At 40.7% G+C, this 20,266-nt stretch overlaps 1 protein-coding gene across 1 annotated transcript in view; it reads left to right on the top strand.

The window, feature by feature from the left end:
- The window catches only part of LOC111339549 (polycystin-1), a 29,617-nt gene extending 9,352 nt beyond the window's left edge, over positions 1-20,265 (top strand). Inside the window, exons 12-26 of the mRNA XM_022946228.2 lie at positions 942-1,164; positions 1,772-1,944; positions 2,473-6,422; positions 6,608-6,915; positions 7,924-8,276; positions 8,850-9,050; positions 9,797-9,922; positions 10,518-10,727; positions 11,415-11,675; positions 12,188-12,799; positions 13,131-13,355; positions 14,574-16,067; positions 16,645-16,957; positions 17,774-18,001; positions 18,535-20,265. Of these exons, the coding sequence (XP_022801963.2) occupies positions 942-1,164; positions 1,772-1,944; positions 2,473-6,422; positions 6,608-6,915; positions 7,924-8,276; positions 8,850-9,050; positions 9,797-9,922; positions 10,518-10,727; positions 11,415-11,675; positions 12,188-12,799; positions 13,131-13,355; positions 14,574-16,067; positions 16,645-16,957; positions 17,774-18,001; positions 18,535-20,189 (10,332 nt within the window). The 3' untranslated portion in view covers positions 20,190-20,265. The remainder of the gene's footprint in view (positions 1-941; positions 1,165-1,771; positions 1,945-2,472; positions 6,423-6,607; positions 6,916-7,923; positions 8,277-8,849; positions 9,051-9,796; positions 9,923-10,517; positions 10,728-11,414; positions 11,676-12,187; positions 12,800-13,130; positions 13,356-14,573; positions 16,068-16,644; positions 16,958-17,773; positions 18,002-18,534) is intronic.
- The last annotated feature ends 1 nt before the right edge of the window (position 20,266 follows it).

Genomic DNA, 20,266 nt, shown 5'->3' with positions numbered 1-20,266 from the left:
AGACACCTCGAAGTCCCCCAGAAGAACACTCCGCCAACAGTTCCGGTTGAAACATGTAACTTCTCGGTAATGGTCGTCATCAGACTTTTCCGTGATCATATTGTCAGGGAAGACAGCAAATGGCACCCAATTTCCGTGCGAGAGGGCGATTCCTAAAACTTTCTTGCTGATTCACCTCATATTTTCAGCCTATCGAGAGAGCACAAATAACTAGTTATTTTGCTCATGTTGATAACGCGTCTTACGGGCAGTATCAGCCACCCACGTTCTGCTTCAATAGGGACCTTAAGCAACCACGATGGCGACGGCAACAAGGACGTGGAAAAACAAGAGATCTAATTGGCAGAACAATAGCTCAGCACGTGCATTTTGAAACTTTGTACATTTCTTAGCCGTCCTATGCAAAACAACAACGTGAAATCGCCAAAATCTGCGTCGTCTGCGAACCGAAACCGCGACGGCAAATTATTTTAATCTCCATTTGGAACTCAACGCTACTTTTATACGTCATTCTGAAGTTGAGCTGTGGCGCCGTATGAGACAGTAAGCTCATGCAGCCATTTTTGAAATTCTAACTAAGAGTTGAAATTCATTTTTTAATCGAAGTCTTCCGTGGCATTGCCGACCTGACTGCTTAAGGTCCCTAGTAAGCGGACGAATACGTCAGCGGTCGCCACTCATGCTTTTTCAACCGTTTCAACCGGATATGATTTCGGTTGAGGAAGCCGATCTGCCAGATCTACATTAAACTTTCTTTACCGCCAGTAGAACAAAGAAATACCAATCCGAAGCAACTGACTTGAACTGGTTAATTCTAACAAAACAAGGAAATACCAAACCGACGCAACCGACTTAAACTCGTTGAGATTATTTTTCGAACCGCTCGACCGAGGATTATAATAATGCCAACATTTAAGAAAAAGTTTCCCTTTTGAATTTAGGTTTATGCAGAAACAACGATTGGTTATTACGGTGAATGTCAAAAAATCTACGCTATGAAAATTATTAATGTATCCCTTCCGGTCACTGGAGTAAATGTACTGTGTCCAAGCGTGGTGGAGGCGTGGTCTGATTTTGAATGCAGTCTGAAAGTTGGAACTGGATCAAACATGGACGTGCAATTTACCACTCCTCTTGATGAGATCGTCAATGGTTCAATGGAAGGTAAATTTATAAAACACAGAGGGATTTCATATAACCACGCCTGTTTACTTAGTAATAGATCACAAATGACCTCAAAATGTGGTTGGAACAAAAAAGTGGCACATACAGTCGAATGTGTCACTTATGTTCTTCTGCAACCTATAAAGAAAGAAACAGACCCACGGAAACATTTTTATTATAAGATAAAAAAAGCAAAACGGTACTTATAGTGACATCATCTATGCGTCGACTTTGATTTACTACGATCTATGGTTGATCTACAATTCTAATACCTTCTTTTTGACAAAAATTACGCGATATTAACATCAACTGCGTCTTTCTTGCTAATTTTTAACGGGTTTCAAAACGGTTGCATGTTTTCAGTTGGAGTTCGTATTGGATCCTTTTGTTATTTAGCTTTATACTCTAATTGGTTGTCTTGATTGTTTCGGTTTTGCGTCACAACGCTCGATACACAAGCTTTCTTTAGTATGATACAACTGAATATTAGCATAAATGAGGCTATAATAACTTATAAATGAAAAACTAGAGTTTTTTCTTATTTTTATCCTCTTATCTCAAATTTCCCTTCATGGGAACTTACAGAACTTTGTTTTTCTTTCTTCAGACTCAACTCCGCAAATGGTCGGATCTAAAACACCACTTTCATCAATTGAACCCAAATTTAATTTATCAGATGCTAACAAAACCATTATATTACCAAATTATTACTTTGGTAAAACTGGAAGACTGGTAGCAGTGAAATCCAATACCACTCGTTCTGGATACATTGAATTGCAGGTATGCTCAATAAGAAATGTTTTTATTGATGATTACAAGGGAAACCTCAACAAGCTGACTACCAGCAATATTTCAAATTGATAATTTTGCGAGCTTGATATGTTTAATAAGTTCCTTTCAGGGGGTCCCCTCAGGAGTCCGGTATTATCAAACAAAACAACACAATAACATTTAATACAAATATATTTCTGTCCTCATTTCTCCCTTTTACCAAATTATGTTTTCATGTCAATATGTGCTTATTGGTCTACGGCTGGTACAATTTTGACAATGCAGGAGGTTTGTATCCACCAGAAAAACGAGATTTGTTTGCTTTGCGTAGATGTTATTGGTTTATCATATTCACTACCTACAAAGCTTTCAAATGGTAAGATGTCTTTCACTGTTACGAACGTCCTGGTTTGCTCGGGCAAGGAATTTAATTTGTACTCCAGAAACGCTTTCTGTTGTCAGTTTCTAAGAGCCGTAAACCATATTATGCTTTGTTGCACCGTTCAGTGAGAATTATTCTCCATTTTGTACTGGCAGGTACTCCGTCCTCTTTGCATTCTGCCCGCGGAGAGCAAATATTGTTTCCAAAACGGGAGCTGTGTAACCAACATTCCTGAGTGCTCTCTTGATAACCTTGGCTACCAATGTTCATCAGTTTCCAACGTGCACTGTGGTCAAAGTATCAACTGTCAGATGGGTCTGCTTAACTGTCCAGCAAACCAAACCTCGAATTCAACCTTAATTACACATTATGAAGTAGTTTATTCTTCGGCACTCTACTTACCTAAAGGGTTTCACATCACGGTCGTCAACCAACCAGGTTTCATGGTGCGCAAAGCAGATATTGTGTCTATTGGCGCAGTTAAAAATCTCGCTGCAGAGATAATCTCAATAGCATCAGCCGGAAATGCTTTTATTTTAAACTCACACCACTTTAATTTGGGAAAAATAGTGTCGGGAAGAGACAACCCAGCCCTCACTGAGATACATCACACGTTTGATCTTTTGGTCGTTTATCTTCCCCCATCAGAAATGGTGGTTTCTTTAGGAAACTTTCCTGTTGGTCACTGGAAACAACCAGGATCTGTTGCGTGGAAGAGCATGGAAGTTAACATTACGGCCTGTGTTAGCATGAAAAATGTTACCTGGGAGGTACCTTATTTTGTTCCTAAGAATAAAACCTTTAATATCGTCGTCCCTCCACATCCCGGACACAACGTCACGTTTGGTATCCAAATTATGGAAGACCATTCCTCGAACATCCAGTATAAAAAAGAAGAGAGAGAGTTCTTTTATTCTTGGACGAACATCTCAAAATCTCTACCACTAAGAATAGACAGGCAAAGTCAGACCACCTTACTTTTGACAGCTTCCAATCTTCTGTCATCAGCGATGCGCAAATGTCAAGTAGAAATTATGATTCCCGTAGAGGAAGTTTACCTCTTTAACATCACTTTAACTACCCTTGGCAATGACACGGAAATCAGTTGGGTCGTTGAGAGAGGAACGAATGTTAGTTACCTCGTTTCTTTTGGTGATGGCAATCACATCATACGTTCGTTTAGAGAGCTAGGGACTTTAGTCGGCACGTACCTACACAAATACTCAAGAGAGGGAAACTTTACTGTAAATGTGACAGCTTACAATCTGGTGTCGAATGAAACTGTTACTGGTGTAGCAGTAGTTATCGCTCCCATAGTAAATATTACTTGCAGAGTCATCCATGCTGCTCGTGATATCGAAGTAAATGAAACTATCCAAATTAACGCAACTTTTCCCCAAGGAAGTAGATCTAAGTCGCTGGTGGATTTCGCGGACAATTCAACAACCACTGGTGTACCAACCCAGACACTCATTTGCCGTGACGGTTGTCGACCAATGTTCTCCTTGGTGGTGTCACACAATTACTCCACGCATGGCTCTTACACAGCAAACCTGACATTCATCAACGTTGTCAGTAAGAAGAGCTGCTTATCAAATATCTTTGTCCACAAGCCTGTATATCCTTTGACGGGTTTCAACATAACATGTCCTCCCACCAACCTGTCTACGCCAACTTCCTGCATGTTGAACATAACGGGCGGAAATGATTTTTGGTGCGACTGGGATTTTGGCGCTATTGGCCAGAGAAACAAAAGCCATTACTGGAATTTGACACTACCAGTTACAAACACCTATAGGACTTTTGGAAATTTTACCGTCAGGACCAATTGCAGCAACCGTTTGTATAACACAACTGTGATAGGGAATGCTATCGTACAAGAACCAATTACAGGCTTTGTTGTAACGTGCCCAAAGGCACAATCCGTTGATGAAGCCTTAGACTTGGCCATTCAAGTCGCAACTGGATCAGGCATGAAAATTGAGATCAGTTTAAAAAATGCGTATGCTAATAACTTCACGTTACAATTGACCAACTTTACAGATCATAAATCTCCAAAGTTTTCAATAAGTCCACAGAAATTTCCAGCAGTTGGAATTTACCTCTTGACGGTGAAGGTCGTCAATCTGGTAACACAACAGCAGATTTTTAGCCGTAAGATCAAGGTCGATAAAGTCATCACCAACCTTCGTCTGCTCAACAATGATACTTTCATTCCTGTAAACAAAATCATTAAATGCTGGATATCGATCAATGCTGGGACTAACGTAACTTTGGAGTGGGACTTTGCGGATGGACAAAGATTTGTATCACTATTTTTCGGAGACTTCTTAAGGTTAAATGGTGCTTATTTGGAACACACCTATACAAACCATGGAGCTTACCTACTAAACGTTACAGCTTCAAACCCTGTCGGTACAGTGACAGTTACCAAATATATTTACGTGCAGTATATAGTAAAAGATATTAAAATCGCATCTGACAGTCCTCAGGAAATTCCGCCGGGCACTGTAACGTTCACAGTGTCCGTAAAACCGGACACTCACCCACCTACGAATGCTACGATCGACATGAACTTTGGCGACGGCACGAACAGGATGACCATACCTCTTGGGGGGACTCGAAGCATTAATATTCACAACGATTACGCAATCCCAGGGATATTAAGAGTTAATATGACAATGAGAAATGACGTTAGTTCCGTCAATTTAACGCATGTGGTGGATGTTCAGAGAAGAATTAAAGACCTGCGCATTTTGGGTTACCACACTGGTGGAGACGCCGGGTATGGTGCACCGGGAAGAGGACCAAACAACGCGGCTTTTCCACTGGAATATGACGTTCTGCTTGTTGCAAACATTTCAGACGGAACAGAAGTGACTTACCGATGGGATTTTGGGGATGGAACTCCGACGGTTGAAACGAAAGAAACAAATGTATCACATCGTTTCGCCCACCCAGAACATTTTTTGGTTACTGTGAAGGCAAAGAACTCTATCAGCAATGCAAGTGTCGGTCTTACCATAAGAATAATGAGGAGTATATCAAATGTCACCTTTGAAAACGACAGCCCAACAGTACATGAGTTCAACACAACGTTGCTTATTACGATCGGACAGCAAGGTACTGATTCCTGTTTCTTGGTAGACTTGGGTAATAACACGAGAATTCTTTACAAAGGATTTAGTGATGTGAGTTGTGATGAAGAGCTGAAGACAACAAACGATATAAGGGTTCTACCATCCCTCAAATTTAATGTCATTTTTGAGTACTGGCAGGAAGTTAATTACGCTGTGAAACTGACAGCTCTTAATTCCGTGTCTAAAATCACTATTCACGGCTGGGTGATTATCCTGCACCTTCCTTGCGACTTCCCCGTTATACGAATACCCGATGCTGGACGATCATTTGGCATTCGCCGAAAGTATTTCAGAGCAGATTACGTAACAATCAAATCCCGCTGCACTATTAACTGTTTGGCATCAAGAAAGACATCATTCCATTGGGAACTCACATGGATTTCGTCTGAAGTTGATAACGGCACTACCCTTCAGACAGATAGTTTTGACAAAAATCAGTCCGTGTTAATTGTACCACAGAGATCATTGCCGTACGGGACGTTCGTGGTCCGCCTAAATGTAAGTATGGTTGGACTGCCCCTTGTTCACAGACACATGAACGCGTACATCGAAATTTTGCCGTCGCCTTTATTGGCTAAGATCATAGGAGGAAATGCCTGGATTCAGTCAGTTTACAAGAAGGTGGTCCTTGATGCCTCATCTTCGCATGATCCTGATTACGGATCAGAAGACAAACATGGTCTCGACTACTTTTGGTACTGCAAGACAGCAACTGAAGACTACGAATTTCCCTCTGTTCCGGAAAAAAATTTCACAAGTGCTAATGGCACTGGTGCGAATGGGTGCTTTAGAAATGGAACCAGACGTTTGCCAGTAAGAGCAGACATTCTTGAGATCCAACCAAATGTACTGTGGGTAAACACGACTTATATATTTAAATTATTCGTCACAAAAGACTCCCGAATGGCTGTGTTCTATGTTCAGGTCTCACTGACTTATGGAGATCCGCCCACGATGAGTATAAGGTATGTAGTTCGAATTGCTCGTTGTGCAAGTGATGAAAGCAGGTGGTTTTATCTTTGACTTTACACCAGCATAATTCTCACCATCGATAGTTTTGCCGCGTAGACACGAATGTAAAATAAATCAGATAGTTTTTCACCCTGTGCTACAATACGATAACAATACCGTCATTATGATTTTTCAAAAGGACACCTTACGATGAATTTCCAGGCAAAAAGAATCCGTCTGCCAAGTTATCTTTGGAGGGAGCATGCAGAGGCTGCAACCAACAGGATATTAACAGCTTAACGATTTCTTGGAGTTTGTGGGTCATTGGTGAAGGATTCAAAGATGGAAATGCACAGAGTAGGGTAGAAATGGCAACCTATACAATAACGGACTTGACTAGAGTGTCAAATCTTCTGGCTATGACAAGAGTAGGCATTGATTCCGAGTTTCTTGTCTTAAGGGCAAACAGTCTGGAAAGTGGAGCCACGTACGTTGTAAGAGTCGAAGGTAAGTTTGATAAAGTTGCTTTTTTATCAAACCTGCTTTCTGCATAATCTAAGGCCTGCAGAGAAGAAACGTATTCGTTTGAAAGATGTTCCTAGCGTGAAAACCTCATTTCCAGCCACATTTCCGGAGTGCAATCTAAAATCAAGGAGAGAAGTACATATATCTTATTAGACGTTTTGTTGTGTAGTATCGCTGAGTATTTTTACGAGTTGTGCCGTATTTTGACGAGCCCGTAGGGCGAGTCAAAATACAAATAACGAGTAAAAATACTCACCGATACTACACAACAAAACGTCTAATTAGTTATTTACTATCCAACACGCCAAACTGTTATTTCAGTTCAGGCGAATTTCGCGGATATTTATTTACGGAGAGTGCGTGACAGAAGTATGCGAAGCGGAACGGAATTAGCGCGTTGCCGTGTTGCTGTTTCTATTTTCTTCAATAAATGAAGAAATTTCCGGGTCGTCTAGCTGTTTTTCTTCGTTCGATTTATCTAATAAACTTGGATGTATATTTGCCAGCCATTCTGACTCTTCGTCGTCGGAAATATGATTCAAATTGTCCGCCATTTTTTTTTTTGGTAACTACAATTCAACTCTTCGCTTGCGCGATGCGAGAAAACCTGTTTAACCGGTACTCTAGAGTACAAATGCTGCGTGGTATTTTTTGCTCGTCCATGGCGTTATTTGTACTCTACGAAGTGTAGTTGGATAATAAAATGGTAGAATGGATCAACATCAGCAACTGCGCACCTACCCCTCTCCTAACCGACTGTTCTTGTTTTAGCAGAGGGGTGGGTGTGCAGTTGCTCAGATAAGGAGGTTGATCCAATAGAATTATGGTTGTGGTGGAACAAACAGAAATTGTGAATAACGACTTCTGTAAACGTGACTTGCTAGAAGATCCTCTGAAAATAGTCTTTATCTTAGAAAAGTACGAAAACATTTCACTCAAAGATGCATTTCGCCTTACGGTTTTTCATGCTCTTTTTAATTTTTGTCCCAGGTCGATTTGGTGAAGGTGCCACTGGTTTTGCTGAGTATGTCTTCGTTACTGCCTCTTCTCCCACCGGTGGGGAGTGTCGCGCGATCAAAGGAGATGGCAGTGGTCATGAAGAACTTATCACTCTGAGTTGTACCGGCTGGACCAGCTCCACGGGCTCGACTGAGTTAATATACGACTACTTCTACAAAACGTCGCCCAATGGTACAGAATATTTGTTTCAGTACACAAGGGACGGAACTATCGGGAATATTCGGTTACCACTCGGGTTAAAGGAATATAACTACACGCTGTACATGAAGGCCGTCATCTCAGACGAGCTTGGGACTAAATCAGAGGCCAAGTTTGAGTATCAGGTAAAACTCACTGTGGTCTGATAGTAACTTGTTATTGGTGGTTTCTTGAAGTTGCAATTAAGGGAAATTATTGTTCATGCGCCCACAAAAGTTCTGGTCATCATGATGACTTTGTACGTAGGAGGTAGTCGATCTCTACTACACCTTTCCAGAGTTCCCCGTTTCTTGAGCACAGTTACCTCTATCTAATGGATTTGAGGGGAATTTTATTTGTGACAATAAGAAATAGAATAAGCGTCTCCCATCTTCCCTTATGATCAACTTATTTTGTATTGTAGTGAGATCAGCTCCTAAATGCGAAATTCGGATCTTGCCAGCGTAACTTAAACGGGTTCTCCGTGGCTACCGCTTAGATTACTGGTCGAGGAGAATTGCGGATGTGTGGACACTGTTGCTCGTTTTTGTCGAAATTTCTTAAGTCGATAGCAAATTATAGATGCAGCAAGTTTGGTTTGCCTAAAGATACTCTGTGGATCGTAAGGTAGCGTATCGGTTTTATATACATTTATATTAAAGAAGCCACTAATGTTTACTTATCTGATCCTGCAAGTTAACTTTTTTTTTTTTACCTAGAGTTTTCCAAGTGAAGAAGACGACGCTGTTCTTATCGAAAAACTGTTGGAAGAGATGACCATTAACAGTACACTGCGAACTCTCGAGATGGAAAGTTATTCACAATTTACCAATCAATATATCGTAGAGGTGTCATCGCAGTTAAATGCCATATCAGAACGAGCAGCCAACCTCAAAGTATTTAAAGAAGCCTCACGAAACGTTAGTATATTAAGTAACCTTAAATGATTGCTAGTTAAACTGACGGAACTAAAGTGTGACGAGGATTCCCTTCCAGTTTGTTTGTGTTTCGTTTCACATTTCTGCTCAGAGGGTGTTAATTTGTCTCAAGCCACTTTGATGATGGCAAACTCTTCATTACAGTTTTAATTATGTTTTTTTTTTTCACTGGACCCTATATCCTTCTCTTCACTAGTAACACAGTGATCAAACGCCTGCGCGTGTGTAAAGGCGGTAATGATTAGGTGGTATACTTTGACGCTGTCAGAACCAAGTTGTGTCACACGACTGAGTTATAAAATAATCACACAAGCCAGCAAGTTACGGTGTTTCAAAAGCGTATAAATTTTTTGATGAAGCCCAAAACAAAATGGTAAATCAACAGGACACACGTGCTTTACCTTTGACACCATGCGTAGGAAATTGACGCACGGCCGGCCAGAATTAATCTCTTTACGTATGCCCGACATTTGACCGCTGTGTTACTTATGACAGTCTTTGGAATAAAGTATTGTTTGTTTTCATCAGGAAGCTTAGTAGTAGCTGGATCAAAGTGCTCTGATTCGAAAATTTAAAAGTATGAGCTTTGGTGACACATTAATTGTTTTGTTATCCAGTTAAAAACAAATCTTACTTTTTGATATTACCTTGAGAAAACAGAACTACAGGCTTAACGTTGCGCGGGCGATTATTTGTGCTTTCTAATCATTTTTGAACCACTTCTCCAGATCCGCACACGAATGAGTCGAGTTGTGTCAGAAATTACTATGGATGACATAAAGACAGTCAGAGAGACTGCTAACGCCGTCTCTAAGCTTGCCACCGTACCTGATGAGTGCGAAGTTGAGACTCAGGTATTTTTATAACAAATGAGCTCAAAATATACCATCTTTGTTACTGTATCTTTGTTCAGGACTCTTTCGACATAACTGATGGTAGCGGTTTGCAGGACGCATGTCACATATGCCAAGGCAATTTTTTTCTAAAGCAAATGATGGCTTCACGACTCAAATTTTTTTCCTAAAATACCGCACCAAAGGTTCGCCATAATCCTTACTGGAAGCTCGAAATTCTTTCCTCGTTCCACAGTCGTATCATAATTAAACTACCCGAGTAATTTCCTATTGAATGGCGAAAGAAATCCAAGATTTCTTTAATTTTGCTTCATTTTGCTATGTGATTGGTCCAGAAAACTCGCACCACTTTCCCAACCAATCAGATTAAGACTGAAAATTATCCCAACCTGGTCGAACACATTTTACCGTGCTTCAAGCGGTTTGCTTGTCTTTACTTAGTGTTCTCATTGTGAATTGTCCCTTTTTCTGATCAGATGTTATGAATACTGTTTTTGGTTTGCCACACCCAATCGAAATTCGCTCTGTCTGTGTAGTCAAGTTGCACATTTTTATGTGTCGCCTTTTATTTGGTATTTTGTTTGTTTTCAAACAGTTGAACCTGAACAAGACGCTCAGTAATATGGTGCGCTTAATCATACAACAGTCCGCAATAACAGACTCTATTGACCTCTGGGGAACGTTAAACACTGTGTCTGAGGCATTAGGAAATGTGGTGTGGGTCGTATCTCATTTAATGGATGGACAATACTTTGATGGAAATAACACAAAAGCTTCAGTGACCCAGGGAAATTTCACTGTCATGGTAGGTAGCTGGCCTGGACATACAGGAATGAGAGTTATCGATAAAAAAATGTTCAGAACTGAAATCCATTCTACTGAACAATCCGTTTATCATAGTTTTGAAAGGGAAAATTTTCGTTTCTTCTGCTTACCTCAAAATGGAGAAATGTTTTGAAAACGAAGTAAGAAAGTAAAAATGTTTGATATATTCAAAACAGTTTGATGTCCTGCCATTCTTTGCACAAAAAATCACCTGATGTATACTGTAGCCCGATGACAACCCAAAGAGAGATCGCTCCTCACATAGACTGCTATAAAACTGTGGGAATGATGATCAGAACAAAACTAAATAAAGAGAACAAAACTGAACAACACAAAGCGTAAATATATGCAGAACGCGCGTAACAATTTTTTCAGATGTTTACCCCTACAGCTGGGTACGCATAGCAATTCGTGGTCCTAATCGCATAATGTTCCATTCTGATATTAAATGAAGGAAACCGAGGCCCCAGTTAAGCTCCTTTTCAGTCCATTACAAATTTTGAATTAAGAAAATTCAAGTTTCCATGAGTAAGATACAGCTTTCTTCGCTTTACGTTGACTAAGAGAATAGTTACACTTCTCCTCTTTCAAACCTCATGCAACTCGTTGATTAGACCATTCTGGAACTCACTGGTTATTTCTTTTAATATCTATTTCAACTTTAAAGGGTAAAATTTTGATTGAAAACGTCATTGATTACGTCAGACTGCTATCTGACTCGTATCTTGGTCACGTACTACCAAAAGAAGAACCCATACAAGTCCGCTCTTCTTCGCTTTATTTCACGCTTAACCGTGACTTTCCCGCGGGATTCTCGGGACGTAGACTTCACTGTGGCGTAGGAGGCGTTGATTTGCCTGACAACTTTGGGGAGCTAGGCATACTGAAGGACGGAAACATGACCGCTCTTATCATTCTCGACGCATTGGTAAGTCTAACTCTTACTCAAATCATTTTAACTTTGTGTTTTACTTTCTGGTTCATCTTTTCACAGAAAATCCACTAAATTGAAGAAAGAGGTTTTTCGATTTAACAATACGAAAAAGATCTTTCTTTATTTCATAATCGAGAAAATTAATTTTTTTTTCCTTACCGAGCTTAAAAATGCAACAGAGCGGAGCATTTTTCACAAGCATCAAGTTCTTTGAAAGCGCGATTCAACACTCCCTTTGGTGCAAGATTTATCTTCACAATCGAAACTGAAAATTACGTTTTACTGATTCAGAAGACCCTACGGACAATTTGTAAAAGAAAATTGTAAACTCTATGTTATTACGAAAGCCACATTTTGTTTCTTTGTGGTATAGTACCTTCAAGATTTTTTCTATAGTTTATTTTAATTAAGAATGTTTACTTATGTGATTATTTTAAGCTTCCCTGTGCTAATGCTTTATGTGGTTCTAACAAATCCATTTTTTTGTTTCTTATGTTTCCTAACAGGTCACCTCGACACCTTTCGTATCTTTTGTTTGGTCCCCAAGTGCTAGTCTTATCAACAGTCACGTGCTTTCAATAGAAATACGCAACTACAGCACTCAAAAGGAACTGAATATCGAAAACCTTACGAAACCAGTAGACTTGTGGATAAGGAAAGGGAACGACTCCCTTGAAATCTCTCAAGGGAAAGTAGAATACACCAAAATCCTCAAGCATAGCTTTGAAGTAAGGGACAACCGAAGCTCTATCACTATTGAAGTTGACCTACTCGGGGAGTTTATGGAGCAACCTTCTTTAGTCGTTTATCTACGAAAAGGGGAAGAACCAACGATGAAGGGCCTTGAGGGGGATAAGATTAGGGTTGTTCCCCAGCTCAGCTCCGGTAACACTAGTTATGATGGACCTAGGGATTCAAAGCTAATGTTCTTTAACAATGCGGAATTAAACGGAACAGCAGCAGGGGAATATTTTGTGATTATCGAGTACAACGGAACTGTCAGCGGTGCTAAAGTTGCTGAGGAAGATAGGACTGTGGAATACTTGTTTTCTTCATACGCATCCGAGTGCTTGTACTGGGACGAACTGAATCATATTTGGATTGGAGACGGTTGTGTGGTAAGATACTTCTGCATTCATAAGTATGTAAGGAGTGGACGGAAACAGAAATCAGTTTACTACCAGTTTGACTTCTATTTCTTTCAATTTGCTCAAATTATAAATATTCATTAAATTGAGAAAGATATTCTTTCATTAAGATATTCAAAATTGTGAAATATCGTATGTGGAATGCCCTGACATTTCAGTCAATTGAATTCACCTGCAACTACACTGAGCATAACGTGTGTCTACGTTGAAAATGTCAGCTTTTACGTTAAAGATATTTAATTGCAATTGCAATTGTAGTTGTTGTAGTTAGTTAGTTTGTTTTTTTGTTTTTTCCTATCAGGTTGGACCGCTGTCCAATTCAACACACACGCAATGTCTGTGCACTCATATGTCGTCATTTGCGAGCAGTTTCTTTGTTCCTCCGAACAAAATTGACTGGGGTAAGGTGAACATGGAAGAGCTTCTCAAAAATCCTATCGTCGCTATCATCGTTTGCTGCATCTTTCTACTGTATTCTCTGCTGGTGGTCTGGGCCCGACGTAAAGACAAGGCAGACCTGTTGCTGGTAAGGATTTACTAATATTCACTAAGCGTTGTATAATAAAACATAGAGGTATCACAACAACCGATGAGAAGAAAGGAATTATGATGGGATGCCCATGAAGAAAACACCGAAAATGTCTGAAGTGCAGGAAAGCGTGGGCGACAAGGTAACGAATGGGCTTAGGTTTTGATCCGGATTGGTTGAAAGGACAAGGCGAGTTTTCCTAAACTAAAATCGATAAAATCCAAAAGTACTTTTCACCCTTAAAAAAAAAAAAAAAACATTATTATCGGTATATTCAGCTCATTGGGTTTTAGCAGATTATTTAAAGTTCTCTTCAACCAGATAACCACATTTAAATAATCCTTAGACCATCTTTTAAACCTAGACTTGTAATAACTGGCTCTCGGCACGCGAAATTCAAGTAGTTGATCAAGTATGCTGGTGTTGACAAGTGAATCGGAAAAAAATTAGTACTTAAAAACATTAGCTGATGATGTTGGGTTATGGAAGAAGGAGAAGGAGAAATAAAATTTAAATTACTGTGCCACCAGTGTATAAATTAGGACAACCAACAAATGTAAGAGAGTATAAGGGAGCATGCATATAATTTTTCATTAATACATATATCTTATTAGACGTTTTGTTGTGTAGTATCGCTGAGTATTTTTACGAGTTGTGCCGTATTTTGACGAGCCCGTAGGGCGAGTCAAAATACAAATAACGAGTAAAAATACTCAGCGATACTACACAACAAAACGTCTAATAAGTTATTTATTATTCAACACGCCAAACTGTCATTTCAGTGCGAATTTCGCGGACGTTTATTTACGGGGAGTGCGTGACAGAAGTATGCAAAGCGAACGGAATTGGCGCGTTGCCGTGTTGCTGTTTCTATTTTCTTCAATAAATGAAGAAATTTCCAGGTCGTCTAGCTGTTTTTTTTCGTTGAATTCATCTAAAAAACTTGGATTTACATTTGCCAGCCATTCTTGCTCTTCGTCGCCGGAAATATAATTCAAATTGTTCGCCATTTTGTTTTCGTAACTACAATCCAATTCTTTGCTTGCGCGATGCGAAAAAACCTGTTTAACCGGTACTCTAGAGTACAAATACCGCGTGATATTTGTACTCGTCTATGGCGTTATTTGTACTCTACGAAGTGTAGTTGGATAATAAAAGAGAGTATAAGGGAGCATGCATATAATTTTTCATCAATACGCTTCCTTATTGTATCAGGTTGGTGTTACTCCACTTCCATCTAATGATCCAAGGGATCTCTTTGGCTACGAGGTTATAGTATTCACTGGTTTTGACAGTAGCGCAGGAACCACTGCAGATGTTTTTATTGTACTGACTGGCGCTTTTGAACAGACACAGACTCGTCGCTTACTCGACCTGGAGCCAGTTCGTAGAAAATTTCAAAGGGGAAACATTGATAACTTTCTACTGACAGTCCCGCGTCCGCTTGGAGAGATACTAGGCATTCGAATATGGCATAACAACACCGGCCTTGACCCTTCGTGGTTTCTCTCAAGGGTGCTTGTGCGCGATCTTCAGACTGACAAAGTCGTTTGGTTTGTATGTGATCGTTGGCTCGCAGTTGAAGAAGATGATGGCCAGATCAATCGAACACTTCTTCCCGCTTCAAAGGAAGAGCTGGTGAAGTTTAATTTTATTTTTAGCACCGAGGTTCGTAAGAATCTCAGTGACGGGCATCTATGGTATTCAGTGTTGTATCGTCCTTTTGAAAGCTCCTTCACCCGTGTACAGCGTCTCTCCTGCTGTTTGTCAATCCTCACCTGCAGCATGCTGGCAAACGCAATGTTTTACAAGGACGGAGCAGAGGAAGAGTCAGATGCCGATGTTGAAGTCAAGATTGGACCCATTCGACTCTCCACAAACCAAATCGGGATTGGGGTCATGTCAAGCCTGGTGGTTCTTCCCGTGAACTTGCTTATAGTTAATATTTTCAGAAAAGCTCGGCCGAAAGACTGGCCCATTCTAGATACAAAATCGAGTGATCACCAAAGCAATGCGTCTGGCGACAGTTATTTTGATGGTAAAACCAGCGGAAGTTACGATCTGGTCAAGGAGGAGAAAGAAGATGCGGGAAACAGCGATACAAATAAGGAAGAGAAAGGGAAAAAAGAAAAGAAAGCGTTCACTTTACCTCATGTTACAATCTACATCGCCTATGGTTTGATTTTTGTTGCTTCCATTACCTCTGCCGTCTTCACAATCTTTTATTCTCTGACATTTGGAGAGGCCAAGTCACAGAGATGGGTTTCAAGTATGATGATATCCTTCTGGCAAGACGTTATTATATCTCAGCCACTCAAAGTCATCGTCGTGGCAGTGCTCTTCGCTCTCATCATCAAAGATCCAGACAAGGCCATTCAAGACGAAGGAAACCAAAGGAGGGAGCTCGGAAGAGACGAAGAATGGATACATGAGCCCTATGGCAATCAGAAGAGTGGCTTTGACTTTAGGAAATCGGTGGAAATTCCCAAGCCACCTAGCGAGGAACATCTGCACATCGCCAGGCAGCGTCGCAAAAAGCAGAAGCAGATGAAAATCATCCTTCGTGAAATTTCCCTCTACTTTGCGTTCATTCTTGTCCTATGTGTTGTAGCGTATGGAAGTCGAGACACTCAAGCGTATGCTGTGACCAGAGCACTGACTGATATCTTCCCCGAGAGCAAGTACACCTCTTTGCTTCCGTTTGATAAGGTAAACATACCAAACTATGACGAAACTATAACATTAAGGTGGCAGGTAGTATTGCCCTTACTATTCGCACCCATTATTCAATTACTTGATATTACAGCAGTTACTCACTTGTGGTCTGTTGTGCACTTTTTGCCGGTTTTTCTCTTCCACTTGCCTTTCTGTCATTTTACTCAAGATCAGGGCTAACGAAGGGCTAACGCTCGAAACCTCAGCTTTGAAACTCTTTACGGCGGCCAATTTACATTTTCAACTCAGTTGATTATCATGTTATACTCCCCAACCAATGCAGTACCACAGTTTCTTAAGAAACTTACCCCCTTTCCACTATTTGTTTCATGTTTTAGCAAATTACTCTCTAAAAGCTAATTGCCCTCTATTGGGTTCTATTCCATCGATGCTCAAATTATTCTGAAGTTTGCTAAAGCTAACTTGGCGTGGAGGTGTATAATCAACATGAACCCAAAGGAATAACTATAAGCTAAAAAAGGTCCATCGCACCAATAGGTAATTTCATGTGGAAGGACATTCCTTTCCTGAAAGTTTTCTTTCTTGTGCACGCTTTTGTCTTCTTTAACAGAGCAGTGAAGCATCAAAATTATGGAACTGGATCGAGAATTCCTTCGTTCCTTCCCTACATCCCCAGTATTGGTATGGTCCGTTTATTATCAAACAGGAAGAGGAATTATGGTCAGAAGAAAGGATAACATTCAAAACAGGACGCGGAGCGGGTCGTAAAATAACGACCATGGTAAAGGGCGGTGGTTCCTACGCTCATGATTATGCCGAGTCTTTTGAATCACTAAAGAGTTTCCCCAAAACTGTCACCGCCGACCGAGGAATGTTTTATATTGTGGGTGTGGCACGGTTACGTCAGCTGAGGGTGAAAAAAGGTAATTTCTGTAGAGTTCATGGTGCTCTATTGTTTTCGTCATTTCGATGCGAAATTACGGATTTGATGGTTAGGCGGCCATTAAGACTAAGTGTAGAGCGCTGTATCCAATTAAGATAAAGCTTAAGGACGAGGCAGACATAGCGGCCTCCAAGCTAATCATGATTTCAAAGTGTTGGGATCATTCAGAGACCCCTTTTTAAAACACTATGTCTCGCCAAGAACTCTAAGCAAAGGGATTCAGTTTGTGAAACGCTATGGTGTTACATCCAAAAAAGACTCCATCTGTTTCTATCACTGGCTTAAAACTATTGGAGTAAATACCTTCATAGACGGTAGCTACTCCTGTAAATCAGCAATGATTAGTGGCAAATAACATATATTATAACATAACCAAAATAAAGCGCGCGCTCTGATTGGTCAATTTAGCGTCCCCCATTTGCCCATGATTGTACGCTGCTGACGTGAGCAAATGCAAAGACTATTTTTCCGCGCGCGCTTGTTTTTTCTGGTCACGTAAGATTTGTTAAATAAAAGGGAACTCTTTAGCTACAATGTATCAACGTTATGTTATAAAACAAATGGTAAACACCACAGCGTACACTATTGAGTTATGGATGCACTCGGTAGGTTTGCTAAGCACTCAAGAATCTAGAGTCGCTCTCGGCTATCGCCTCGAGCGACTCTTACGCTTCTTTCGTGCTTAGCAACCACCCGCGTGCATCCATAACTCAATAGCGTACGCTGTGGTGTACCATTTGTTAATTTAAAGTTAAGATTGGACGAAATCCATTATCCTTTGGGAATTATTTTTCAGATGCCTGTACAATCCCTCCATACCTGCTCGTCACCATTAAAACGTGTACGTCTTACTATTCATGGGAAGATGAAGAAGAAGGTGCTTTTCATCCTGGCTGGGAACTGATGGAGGAAAGTGAAATAGAAAATCTCCCGGATGATCACCAGTCTCCCTGGATTTGGCAGAGCGCCTTAACCCTAAATGGAACACCATTCTGGGGAATTTTTGCATCTTACTGGGGAGGTGGTGAGTGTCTGAACCGTGATCAGCTGTCATAAATTTACACCCTCTGCACCTTACAGACTGAATCAGTAACGGAAATACCGGATGCAATTCGCACATGAAATGAACCCAGTGAACTTTTCATTTCTACCCTATGATCTTTTTCTGAAATATTTAACATTTTAGGAGATTGGTGGGAAGAGGGTGGTGACTGGTGGAAAGAGAGAGTTTTTGCATTATAAAATTGACATCATCTAAAAAGGTTCATAACTTTAAACGTTGAGGTGATTAAAGGTACTTTCCCAGCTTCTTCGATTCAGTGCAAAGTCGAAGTACTGTTGTTAGAGAAAAGTCCAGTGACAGTGTAACAATTGAAGCATCCAGTAAGTAGGTGGGTGCTTGGAGAGATTTATAATTATGTCCATCGACACACGACAGGAAACATTTCAAGGACGCAGAATGAGAGGTCGGACGGGAAGAAGAATTAGAAACTCTTAGTATAAATTAGAAAGCTTGATTGTATCCGTGTTGAGTTCAACGCCGTTACTTTTTTGCAGGGTTTGTGTACAATCTCGCTCCCACGCGCTTAACCACGCTGAAGAAGATACAAGATTTACACATTGATGAGTGGATCGATCGCTACACGCGCGCCGTCTTCGCAGAATTCACAGTTTACAACGCGCACACTAACTTCTTTGGTGTAGTAACCATGCTAACAGAAATTCTCCCCACAGGGGGATACTACCACTACCCGAAGGTCCGTAGCATCCGGCTTTACCGCTATACTGGTCCGGAACAAATAGTGATTATGGTGTTCGAGTTTATCTTCTTCATATCCTTATGCATTTACTCTTACAGCGAAGCCAAGCAGCTGTTTGTGTTAGGAAAGAGCTACTTTAAAGACCCTTGGAACTACGTCGAGATAATAGTCATTGGCTCTTCATTCTCCGCTATATTTCTGTACCTTGCAGAGTTGGGGTTTGCTAAACTGGCCATGAAACGAATGCGAGCAAACACTGATACCTTTATCAGCTTTGACTACATCATATTCCTAGACGAAGCTTACCTAGCAACATTAGGCTTTGCAGTCTTCTGTTTCTTTCTCAAGTTTCTCAAACTTCTGCGCTTTAATCGACGACTGTCCACACTGGCTCAGACGATCAAAGTCAGCAGCAAACCATTGTTATCCTTCTTTGTTATTTTTCTTCTTTTCTTTTTAGCTTACGCCCAGATGGCGTTTCTTGTGTTTGGTCCGACAAACGAAGATTACGCCACTTTCGTTGTGGCATCAGAGACCATGCTGTCCATGACCTTGGGAGGATTCGATTTCCTGGGGATACAAAACTCAAACCGACTCATCGGACCCATGTTTTTCATCTCGTATATGCTGTTCATGTTTCTGATCCTTGTCAATGTTTTCTTGTCCATTGTAAACGAAGCCTTTGCTGAAGTGAGTAGTAATGTTGGAAACCAAACGAACGATTACGAGGTACTTGACTACATCATGTACTGCCTTAAAGAGCAGATTGGACGGCTGGTGAGTCCACCATTCAAGCCGCTGTATAAACCCGCTTTGACAAACTTCGAAAAGGCAGTAGTAGATATCGAAGACTTCGCAGAGAATATCATGTATACCTTGGACAATATTAGCGTCGAGGAACAGCGTCAGGCCAATTGGCTCGAGGTCGACAAAATAAGTGATAAGAAGAAAACGCTGTTCCACTTCTTGCTTCACCAGGACGAAGACTTTGATGAAGACGACATTGCTGATGCAATCCCACCTATGGCCAGATTTTTGTCAAAGTACAGCCTGGATCAGCTACAGGACATCTACCAGAAGTACCGTGAACGAGTCGTGTTATCAAAATTCCGCCTAAGTTGTGCGTCTTCTCTGGATGACAGCTCTTTCGAAGGACAGTATGAAGATATAGATGGCTTTGACGAACATGTCTTAGGAAGCTGGAAAAGTTATAAAGAACTTAGCCAAGCTGATGTGGGAGTGCCAAACAAGTTACGATCTCTTGATTCGATTGCCGAAGAGAACGAACCCATCGAGGCCAACCACACTTACGGCTCTTTGTCTAGCAGTGACGAACATGGAACTTGTATTAGAAGTTCGTTTGATACTGACAATACAACCCAAGTTACTATGAGTAAGTCAACTTCCTTGGGTGATATATGTGTCGAAATAGAAAGTAGTAAGCAGTTGTAAAGGCTTCTTTCGCAATCTGGACAAAAACTTTGCCACATAATCGGAGATCTAAACTGATGGACGACTCTAACAGCCCC

Source organism: Stylophora pistillata, chromosome 10 (assembly GCF_964205215.1).
Source record: "Stylophora pistillata chromosome 10, jaStyPist1.2, whole genome shotgun sequence".
Lineage (NCBI taxonomy): Eukaryota > Metazoa > Cnidaria > Anthozoa > Scleractinia > Pocilloporidae > Stylophora > Stylophora pistillata.
This window is presented reverse-complemented; position numbering and strand designations above follow the sequence as displayed.